This window comes from Alosa alosa, chromosome 3 (genome assembly GCF_017589495.1).
Source record: "Alosa alosa isolate M-15738 ecotype Scorff River chromosome 3, AALO_Geno_1.1, whole genome shotgun sequence".
Classification (NCBI taxonomy): domain Eukaryota; kingdom Metazoa; phylum Chordata; class Actinopteri; order Clupeiformes; family Clupeidae; genus Alosa; species Alosa alosa.
Window position 1 is genome coordinate 35,424,768 of NC_063191.1, and position 12,154 is coordinate 35,436,921.

The window sequence follows — 12,154 nt, forward strand, 5'->3', positions numbered from 1 at the left end:
GCAGTTGTAGTCTGTGAAATTAAAAAGCACGCGTGTGTGTGAAGTATCCAAACAATGACACCTTCATTTCATTATGGCTGCTTTAGCAAAACACCTTAAGCTACTGTGTAGTGGGTCCCATTTAGAAGTGGCTACTTCATTCGCTTTCCTTGACTCATGGAGCTCGCGTGAATGTTATTACAACTTTTCGCCGCGATATGACAGTTTAAGTCCGCTTGATACTGTAAGGCGTGAAGCCATTGGTTTCAAAGGAGATTTTATTTGTGTCGCCAGCATAGCCTATTGACAATTTATGTTGTAAATAGGCCTACCTTATAATCCTACTTGTAGCTTATGGAAGCTAACAGCTTTCTATTAGGATCTAGTTTGTTAGTTACCGTTTTGTCATAACTCCCCTGATGCATTTTTGCATTTAGAATAGCCAGAGCGTGTATATCTCAATCGAAAATTAAACAATATCGGTGCCTATGGACTAGGCTGGGTGAACCCAGCCTGATCTGCCCGCTATTTATTTTTTTATTTCTTAAAAGATTGAGCTTGGTCTGATGAAAGCCAGACTAGCCATGGACCTCAGTTAAACAATGCAAGGGAACATGAATCAGCCTATATTTGCAATTTAACAATAACGGACTAATGAAAGCTCTTCAACTTTGGCCCGTTAAAATGTGTATGAACAGTCTAGCGACGCATTTCATCAAGGCCCATTTGGACATGTCAGTTATTTGCACCACTGGTTAGATGTAAAACAGCATTTCGTTTCAGACTAGGCTACTGTTACTTAATTTGTGCATTAACAATAACGTTTCAGACTACTGTTACTTAATTTGTGCATTGACAATAAAGTATTACATGAACTAAAGATGACTAAAATCTTATGTAGAAGAAGAAACATTCACAAAAAATCCATCCATCCAAAAATGACCTTTGTTTTTGATAGCTGTTGAAAACGGCATGGAACTGACAGAGATGTTTTTGTTTATAAATACATTTAAAAAAAAAATTAAAAAAATAACATTATGCTGATACCTTTTGCTTTTCCCAAATACAATGTAGCCTACAGGTGTAAGTGACCTTTCATCAATCCAGTTGCAATGGATGAACTGTGATGAACTGCCCTACTTGTGATTGTTTAGAGATTTTAAAGGTTTTATAACAATGCTACATCTTCTTTGGCTATTCTACAATCTATTCACCTTTTCAGCACCAGTAGGCTACTTTCTGTGCAGCCGCACACACACGCTCAGGCATGCCAAACAAGCATACACAAAAGTTTCAAGAGTGGGGGATGGAGTAAAATATGGAGACAAATTGAAGTGTGATTTATTTTCGCGGAACGGATGTACAGGACTGAGCGGCGGTCATATTTTGTACCGCTATGCGGTACATCTAGTTTTATTCAAAATGGTTAAATGCCTAAATATCACTAGTATTTTGGGTATTGTTTGAAGCCAAGATGCCCACTGAAAAGAGTCAGATTCAGGAGAGGGAGATTCAGGGAGGCAGCAATCACTGCAGGGTTGGCTGCGAAAAAGCCAACCAGCAGGTGAGACTTTGCACTGTGATAAAGATGACATGACACTGTGTAGACGAGTTGATTAATTAATCAGACTCATATTTTAGCCTAGCCTACTAATGGCAATGTTTCATAATTACATTACATTTAAGATGAGGAGCAGTCTAAGCCTCCAAACTACTGTATGTGAGGAAAATGTGGACCAGAAGGAGGCACAGAGGACAGGAAGGCCTAAGTGATGATCACGAGATGAGATAGAGGGCCATGCTAGAAAGTACAGGATTAAAGCGCTGCATGCTAAGTAATCTAAAAAAACATAGGCTATTTTAAAGGTCATTTCAAAGATCTTGCCTGAGCAGAACATAAATAGGCTACCACTAGTGGGCATGAAAATAATAATGATAAGTTAAGGTGATTGAGTGCTGTATTTCGGTGTTTTACTTATTTGTGTATATATTTTAAAAAAGACGCTGTTATTCTCAGTCCTGCATATAGCCCGTGAGTTTTTTTTTTTTTGGGGGGGTTCAGGTCAGAGCAACTGCCCCTCAAAGTCCTGTGCACGTCCCTGGGCCTATATATACTTAGCGTTTCGTTAGCTTGCCTCTGTGCTGTGGATGCAGGATGTAAACTGATCCTGCTTCGGTCGGCGGGTACGATACACTGAACTTGCAAGCGGTATATTCTTCCTATAGTACAGCGTGTAACCATGAAAATTGTGCACTTTCTGAAAGAAACAATTCCCCTTGATTTGAGGGCTTAACCGCTGTACTACTAGGCCTACAGGCAGTAGGGGCGGGCGAGAGAGCCTTCATTCGCCCTGTAATGAGTCATTTAACCATATACCGACTTACAAAGATGAGTAATTAACACGAAAACGTTGCCTGGTGTCCCTTTAAGTCATAGCCTAGGCTAGTGTTCTAAAATTGTCAAAATATAGTCTATTTTTTCATGCTACTTGAGGTTAAGTTTAAATGGTCATACCATGAGAGAGCCTTCTATCTATCTATCTATGAAGTTTTTTTTTCCTTGTCTCGTGTCTCACGAATGACTAAATGTCTATCATCATCCATTGAGTAAAGCGACTCGAAATGCAAAATGTAGTGTGTATTTTAGCTCAGGACATTTCATATCTTGTAGGCGTCCATCTGTTAATTCAAGATTTTGAAATTATGATTCCAACCCCTCGTAGCCCGCGGACTGTGATACTGTTTTATATGCAAACGTTAATATTTAACAGTAGGCGTTGGTGATGGGCGTCCTCATTTTCCGTACACTCTTTTTCCATTCCCTCCATCTTGGGGGAGGGTCTTTCCATAAAGATTTCTATTGTAGCCATAGACAGACATAGATGCAAAACTTATAGGCGTATACCTACCTTTCCTTTAATTTGATACGTCTGCGTTTAATGCCAATCAACCACATGTGCTACGGAATCATGCAAAGTGGGAGGGCCAAAATAGAGGGCAGAGAAAAAAAACAAAAACATTCTTACTAGCTGCCATCTTGAATACTGTACTCACGTCGAGTGGGAGTCGGACTGTTTAGTCTTTAGTGGGCTACGGGGAAATATTCGTGCTCCATGAGACCAACGACTTAGACGGCAGGCCAGCACGCTGTGTTGAAATACGTTTCGTGGCTTTAACGCAGTACAACTTCTGCATTATTCTAGAATCCCCATGCTCTACCACATGTTTATTGGTAGGAGTCCCAGTGAAGTTATTTCTGAATCTTACTAGCATTAGCTTGCTGCTGATAGCTAGCTCGTGCTCAGCTAGCTCACTCCCCGGATCAGCGCCAAGTCGACGATTTTTTCCAGCTTTTACGGTCTTCAAGTTCACGTGGACTGTATATGCAAGATACAAAACTGAGTGCTTTGGATTATTTTAGAATACACTCTTGTGTATTATTTTTGGAAAGATGTATCTTTTGATAGTAGACTGGAATCGATGAGAATTTTGTCCGTGGGGCAGCTACCTAGCTGCAGTTGGATAAGCAGGGTTTGTGTTTTCACTATCAACTTTCCACTGGATTGACCGCGCGTGATTCGGGAAAGGTGGATTATTGGTGACATTAAATCCTTCGCATTTGTGCACTACCACTCATTTTTATAGATTTTCCCCTTTTTTGTTCCAAGTGACCGTCTTCTTTACAGTTTGCAAACAACCTATGCAGTACCTGAGAGCTGACTACTGTATGTAGCTATCCAAAAAGGATTGCATCTTCAGTTTAATGTTGCTTCCATAACAAGTTAGCTTGATAACGTTACGTGTCAAGACTGTTATTGTTATACTATAACTATATAAGTATTTAAGTTTGCTGTGGAATTAAATAATCGGTAGTTTCCCAAAGGAATCTCAGTATGGAGGAAACCTCCCGTCAGTCAACCAATTCTGTTTATTTGGGATAGCATGTTTGTGGGGGAACTTCGCCGAGCAATACTTAGCGTACTATACTTGTTGTTGTTGATGGTTCACCAACATCCGAAATACCTGGACGCTTCAAACCACAAGTAGCTACCATGTGCAAATATGTCTCATGAGAGTTCTTGTCATTTACGAGTAATTAGGAACTGGACAATCGAGTTTACCCTGGACACTACAGAATGTTCATTGGAATATTGGCCTTTTCTCTGTCATTAAGAGTGATTATATCGGTGACTGCTAAATTATAAAAAGGGGTGACAAAAGACACTCTTTGTCTTAGAATTTCGGAAGTCGTCGGTGTAACCTGGGACTAATCTGAAAAAAGAAAGGAATTGCGGCTACCCAGTGCGAAAATGGGACCAGCAACAAAACTGGCGTTTGGTGTATTTCTCATCTCTTGCTCCTCAGGTTGGTATTGTAGAATTCTCATTTAAATACCTGTTTCTGGTGAATGCATGGCAAAATGTATCATTTATTACCTGTCATAAATGTTTGCAAGCATGCCTGTTTGTGCAGGCTATTGCGTGACATAATATTGTATATTAATTCCCGGGGGGTAGTTACTCGTTCTAGGCGGGAACACAATCGAATATATTGGTTTCTTCAACAACAACAAAATCTAGAACCCTGATGGGTTTCACCTTTTACTACCAACAAAACATCTTATTCTGTTGAAAGTTAGTTTTTTTGTTTTAGCAGGATATTTAATAGCAAAGCCAAATGTGTGCCAGTGGTACAGTCAACGTGTGGCATCTGTAATGTTTCTGGTTGGTGATATCTGTTCATCCCTGCGTGGTGTATCAGAGTCATACGCACCATGGGCCAAAATCATCCCCTCAACTCTGGCATATCTTCATTAAACAAATCATTGTTGTACAGTAGTGTACTGTCCGCTTGGACAGTCTGATGCCATCAGATGCCGGCTCTCAACAGAAGTGCCTCCCATCCGATAAAACTGGAACTACAAAGCCGAGGGATTTGCATAACAGAAGACGGATAAAGTAATCATCATATCTGCATTCAGACCTGTCCTCTTTTTCCCCAAACAGATATTTTATTGTTGTTAGCAACAGTATTCGGATCTTTCCATTTTATCATGTGTGCCTACATGCAAAACCCTTAAATGAATAAATAGCCTGTAGTGCCACAGCAGTACAGCGGAATACTACTGACGTTCTGCTGGACCTATTTTTAGCTATGTCTTACTCTTGCTTTGTTAAACGCACGTCTAACCCAGAGCATGAATTTAATTGCATTATACAGTTAATGTTGCACTATGATGCAGCATTATTTAAAAAATAATAAAAAAAAACTGATAATTTATCAGCATTAACTAGTAGATAACCTGAGCACTCACCAGTGTGTATGGCTTAGGCTGTGTCAAAGGTGTGCTCAAATTGTCATCCTAGCCAGCACCTCAATACTTGCAGCAGTTCAATAATATATTTGAGTGCATATAGAGCGCAGAGGTTTACTTTAAGGATGAAGATCAATTTGCCCAAGTAATGTTGATGCTTTATGATTCAATAATGTTTTTTCAATTCACTGAATCCAAATGTAGGCCTGAATCTTAGCTCTGACTTTGTTTTAATTCATGTACTATGATGTTAGGTCATGTGGCATGATGATGCTGAAATCAACTGTAGAGGATAGATTCCCTTCAGTTGGCGACAAATCCAGAGGGAATGTAACAAACATGTAACTGTGACACTAAACCACATATCAGTTGTCTCTTTGCCCTCAAGTTTGACTTGGCCACGACATAATCCTCTATGCTTTTATTTTGACAAGGCTTTTAATGCCATTTTTCTGTGGCCCAGCGTGAAATAACAGCACACACGACAAACAGGACACAGACACAAGATAGCCAGTCATTAATAACCCAGATATGCCCTAAAGCTGTGCCTGGGCCTGTCAATGTTGAAATGGTTCAATGGATTGTTGTTCGCCTGGTTTAGAATGAAGCACTGCTATTTGCATGCAGCATTTCAGAGTATGCTTAATCCCTTTGAGAGTGAATAAATCTCATCAGATTGTTGTGAAGCTAGTGCTGAAAAAACAGTGCCAATGTTTTCAAATGTTAGGCCACATCTGTTAAGTCACACTTATTGTCTACCTTCATCCACACAGTCCTAACGAATATAGTACACTTGTTCTTTGGGACGAGGTAGTTTGCTTGTTCAATGCAATGTTCCATACTCTTGAATCAAACAGAAGTGTTTTTTTTTTTAGTACATTAGCTAGAAATTCTCATGATTTGCACCTCATACTCATAGCCTACCTGCTTATCATATGCACTGTCCTTTGGATGGACAGTCTTGACTGTAGGGTGAGGAATTGTGTCTAAATTCTGAGGTATTTTGTAATATTTAATTACACACAGTGAGTGTGTTGTGAGAATGTATGGCAAGTCATCTAAAGGCGTTTGAGGTCATTACAAGCAGGGGCGTCGGACTGGGGGTAAAACCACTACATTATAGGGGCCCAAGGGGGGAGAGGGCCCTTGAAAAGTCTGGAATATATTTTATTTTACCTGGGTTGAGGAACATGGGGGCCCATCAGGACTGCCTATGCAGGGGCCCAGGATCTTGTGCTACGCCCCTGATTACAAGTAACTGTTAGAAACACTGAGAATAAGTAAAACACTGGATGGAGTTTCCCCATTGACTTATTAGTGCAGTTAATTTCAGTCATGATGTCCAGTTGGCCATTTGTGTGCTAACACTGCTCAAATAAGCTACACAAATGATGCAAGTCTAAGGCCTATGACTCAAAGTTATTGTAGCTGCATGGATTATGGAGTGCTGATTTTAATATTGATTTGCCTGGCTATCGTTTTCATTTTTAGTGTATAAATACTGGAAGTTATCGTTATAACCACCATGAGACTCCTGTGTACTAACATCAGTGGAGGTATCACTTTAACACATTTATAGGCCTACATTAAGATAAAATCATGGCCGATACCTGTGTATGTGGAATATAAGATAACTATGTGCATGTTTGTTAGAATAGTCTGTCCAATACACTGAAACAAGAAGTTACTACCCCAGAAATATGACAACCCTGTATCTAGTTTCTCCACCAGGCTGGCCCATGGTTCAAGTGATGGTGCTGGGGGCAGGTGGGGGAGTACAGAATTGTCCCCCAGCATACACAAATCCAGACAGATTAGCAGGGCACCATTAGAGAGCGACACCACTTCTGCGGCAAATCCCCAAAACAAAGATTTTTATGTTGGGGATAATACACATTTACCCCCCAAATCCCCTCTTACACAATCGCACTGCACACATTCTGATGGGCAATTTGGTAAGACTTATGCATTTGTATACCCTTTCACTGCAAAAGGATTACGAAGGTTCTCATCTCCTGGAGAGTGCGTTGAAGGCTGTCAAATACTTTAAACTCAGTAAAGTAGCTTTTTATGGTGTAACTTGTAAAGTGTAGAACTGACCGCCTTAACACTCAGATGCCATTGACCTGATGCAATGCATAATTGATAAAAGAAACCACCGCTTGGGGTGTTTTTTTTAGCAGAACATGTCCAACTAGTCCTACTGTTATGAAGCGTTGTGACCTACACTGATCTGTTTTGATGTTACTGTCAAGCGGCAGTCATATCTTGCATTTGCTAGTTTGTTTTGCGGTAAGTTTCAGGGTCTTCTATAAACCGTGCCACTGTTTGTAATCTACACATTTCACGCTTATCTCTCTGAGGGAACCCCAGTTTTTTGTGCTACAGTGACAATAAAAATGTGATCATCCTACAATTATGATTGTGATGAGAGTGGGAAAAATATTTAAAAAAAAACATGGGTTTGGCAGCCGATGGCCCAATTCCACATAGAGATCATTGAATAAAGTGCTGTGTGCATAAATTGAAAATAGCCTCTACCCTGCACACTGATGAATGCTCTGGAAGTGTGAGGAGCATTAGCCTATAACCTACGCTCAGATGAGTGTAATGCTTTTCTGCCATACAAAACATGCAGTTTCACCTCAGTTCAGCTTGAAAAGCTGGCTCAAGATGATTTTATGTGAGTGTTGTACTTTTTTTTCTTAACTTGTTTTTCTCATGGTGTTCCTTTACTCAGATGCAATCAGCATGACTAGCGACATGATTCTTTAATGGCATTCTGACTGATGTCTCTCCACTGTTGTATCAGATGTCTAACTGGCCCTCAGTTTGAAGGTTACACTCTGTGTTATTCAACATTTTGTTTTGTTATCTACGCCAGGGAATTCTTTACATAGAAAGACTGTCCCTCTTGACCAGCCACTGATGGTGACTAATTTGTAAACACCCAATGACTCTTATTCCCCAGTCTGTAAATGGCAAAGACTGGACATAAAGGCTTACATGAAATTTTGGTCCAGGATCCATGTTATGACCTTGCAGCATCAACAGCTATGCACCACTGTCAGTGAGTGTAATGGGAGAGAACAGTCAGTTTGTTTGTTGGATTTAGGGGAAAAAAGAATTATGTGGTCAGTTTCCTCTTGTACCTGAACCAGTTAACCCAGCCAAGTCTATGTTCCTATTGTAGAATCTGAAGTCTTCCACAGACATTGGTAGGCCTATCCTCCTCTACCCTTTCAGACACAAAGACCAGTCTCATTTTGTAGGCTTTTGAACAAGTAGACGCAGAAGCAAAGTCTGAGCCTTTAAGTCCAGACAGGGATTTTGTCCCCCTCTGTTTTCTCAATGAGGGAAATCAACAGAGCATAGGGCTACCCCTCAGAAAAATAGTGACCACAGCTTGTGTCCCGACCCCTCACGCTCTCTCTGTCTTATTCCATTGAGAATCTATGAGCACACCGTCACATCACTCTCTCTAAAAGTGAATTGGTTGCAGGGCATGAGGATGGGGCGTTGGGGAGGTGGAGAGGAAGGGTTCAAATCAGCTTGTAAAGGATTTGGATCGTAGTGCGTCAAAAGTGCTTCAACTCTATCTTGCACTCCAAACCACATTCATATTTGCTTTGGTTTGCGTGGTTTTGCATTCCATTGTGTCTTCCCCTGAGCGAAAAGATTTTTGTTACTCAATGAATATAATAGTACTGTTGTTCCAAATTAATAGACTTTGTAAGGTTGTTTTATTTGTACAAACAGATTAGATGAAATACTCCAAGCAATCGTGTCAGAGCCATGTTAAGATGAGGTCTGTTTGTGTCCGTTGAGAATTTAGAACATGGTTACAGCTGGAAGTGGAGTTTTAATCTGGAATCAAATTGGGCTCTGCCTGCCTAGTCTGTCTCCAGTTTATAGCCAGGACTGTTGTGACCGTCTGTAATATCAGGATGACACTGCCCACCGGACTTTTGCTATGTTGCTTTTCTGTTATGAATGCTATGTTTAATAGTTCTAATACAAACAAGGATTTAAATATAAATAGTAATTTATCACCTTTTGTCTGCAAGGAGCTATGGAAACATCTGCATGAAATTTTATAACATACGAGATTCCCAAAAATGAAATCCTATTCAAGATGTATTATGCTATGTTAGTGGATGTCACCTCGTTCAATGATCCCTTGGCCAAGCATGAGTGCCACAATGGCCTTTATTTTATTTCTGCATGACATTTGTGTTGCTGAAAGAGGAGAACTGATGAATTTCCTACTGCTGTGGCTAGTTGCCTTCGTGGGTTAATTGGCCATATTGTTTTCAATTGATTTACGTCAAAAGGGATTTTGTGATCTAAAAAGAAAACAGTCCTCTCAGGACCTATGTAGCTAAGACATTGTAATCAAGCGAGCCAGCGTTTTTTTTTTTTTTTTTTTTTTTTTCTTCAGGATCTTTCCTTTTCTCTCTCCCTGCACTACCTAATCAGTTACCTGTGTTGTGTTTGAGTGACATCCTGGAAACTCAAACCTGTTCCTGGGTTCGTCTGCGTTTTCTGATTGGTTAATAACTGAGGTGCACTTCTCTTCATCGCTGCCCAATTACCCAGACCTCTGAAGTTCGTTTTATGCTTTTGTGTACAAACAAACAACAACAAAAAAACATGCCACACAAACGTATCTCTGCGTGTGTATTGACTGTGCAGCAGCTGGGATATGATTTGGCTTATCAGCAAGGGGAAAAAGACAGACAGCTGTCCATTTGAGCAGTTTATCATCAGACGTTTGGCAACATGCATGATGTTTGCTGCCATGCCATTAGGCTAAGTCAATATCAGAGGCTCATCTCAGTGAGGAATGCCAGACATTTGCCTCATCACTTCAGGGCTTCTGACCTATGAATCACACCTCAGGGTTATCCTCCCCTTACGATGAAGATATGATCTGCGGTATGTTGGGCTATTAGTGATAAACCCCAGTTTGCATTGCCCGTTGTTCAGTGGGTCAGCCTGAGGGCGGTTTGTGTGTATAAGCGTGGCATACCCTGAATTTCAGAGAGGAGAAAAATGACATTCTATCCTGGTAGGGATCACTGGAGGTGATCTAAACAAAAGTGCCTGTAAATGTTGTGCTAGTACAATATGAAATGTAGCCATGTAACCCCCCCCCCCCCCCCCTCCACTTGCAGACTTCAGACTTTCTTGATGGGTGGTGTTCTGAGGGTTGTTTTTGCTATGATTTATTAAGCATTGTTCATGAAGCTTTGTATGCATTGAAATGTTCAACTCAGTCCCAAAACAACCAGTAGTTCTGAGTAAAGGCATACTGGCAAAAACAGACAGCCCACCCCCTTGACTATGACTAAGTGGCCCAATTGGAGATGCTCTGTTGCAGAGTATATTATGACAGCTTCACAAGTCATCCCTTTGAAAGGCTGTGCCTTATTTATACATGAGCTTCAGCATTCGCACAAAGATCTCTTCGTGAAAGGATAAGTGGTGGCCACAAAAATGTAACATGAGCAGTGCCTCTCGTATAGAGATTGCAGCGAAGCTTTTCTTACTCTTTTGTGTGTGTTTGTCCGTATTGCTTGATTAATTAATCTTGATCGCTTACAATATGTTGCCACCAGCCATGTGTGACAGCAGACTTGATTACCACAAATTCTGTGTGACTGAAAAAAGATTTTGTAACCGTCTCATTTCTTTGATGACAGACCTATTGTAGTATGCTAGGAAAAGGTTTAAATATTAACCTTGATTGCTCCCATTACTAATCGGGACTTTGTTGGTGACTTCACATGGATAAAATATGCAGGCCTAGGTCCTACTCTGCTTGTCTTATTCACATTTGAAAAGGCTAAATAGAGGGTTTCAAATGAGTCCATCTGAAATCATATCACACCATTATTAAGAAAACATAATTTGGTAAATAAATGAATACGTTGTTTCCTTTATTAATTAATCAGTTAATAAACTGTGATGTCTGTCTGTAATTGGGAACATCAAGAACATAGCTGTAGGTTAGTGGCTGTAGCTGCTGAGTTCTTTACTGTGTTTGTCGGGGACTAGGACCACATCTTAGCCTGTGGTACCTAATGTGACCTTGCCACCTCCACCAGGCTCAGTGGTTGCTCCTTAAGCATCCCTTGCGCTTGGAATAACGACTCTCTCCCCTCCTCGCGTAGACCTTGGGTTAAGATTCACTTAGCCCTGCCCTTGCCAGCATGGCAGCCTCAGTGCCAGTCCGCATAGATTGCCTTCAGCGCTGCAGGCTGAAGGTCTCTCTGGGTTCAGGGTTCGACCCCGAGCAACACATGAGTGACAGCTCGGAAGGAGAGGGATAGTTATTTCACGTAAAATGCTGGAGGAGGAGGGGGGAAGTGGGGTGTTTGTTTGATCTCAGCTGTTGGCCCAGTTTCGGAGGCGGAGTAGCGAGAGCGGGGTCGACACACATCTTCGGGAGCCACTCCACTCCTTGGTGCGGTTGTGACAGTAATTCCAGCAGATTCCCTGTAATCCTAATAATGGCGACTTGTGTCTCTGCAGATAATCCCTCTGGATTTATTCCTACCAAGGGGCAATTAGCAAATTAATTCTTCCCAAAATAATTGACATAGTACACACTCCCATTGACTTGATTGCACCATTTGGTTTTTAATGAGCCATTTTGCCATCATTTTTTAAGAGGGCGCTGTTCAGTGGTGTTTGAATGAAGTGGCCACTTCGAACTGCCCTTGACCGTATTTCTCATCAGGGAAAGATTAGGTAACAACCACAATAGGTTAACAAAATGCAGAAATAAAAACAAAGATTTCACTGTTTAGTGCCCACAGCAAGTCCCTGATTTAGGCTATGTTCTGTTTCCTCTGC

General features: G+C 40.9%; 1 protein-coding gene across 2 annotated transcripts in view; it reads left to right on the forward strand.

Annotated features, from left to right (window-relative positions):
* The first annotated feature begins 3,016 nt into the window (after window positions 1-3,016).
* The window catches only part of acvr2aa (activin A receptor type 2Aa), a 38,309-nt gene continuing 29,171 nt past the window's right edge, over window positions 3,017-12,154 (forward strand). For both annotated transcript variants that reach the window (XM_048238704.1, XM_048238705.1), the window contains exon 1: window positions 3,017-4,344. In XM_048238704.1, the coding sequence (XP_048094661.1) occupies window positions 4,290-4,344 (55 nt within the window). In that variant the 5' untranslated portion in view covers window positions 3,017-4,289. The remainder of the gene's footprint in view (window positions 4,345-12,154) is intronic.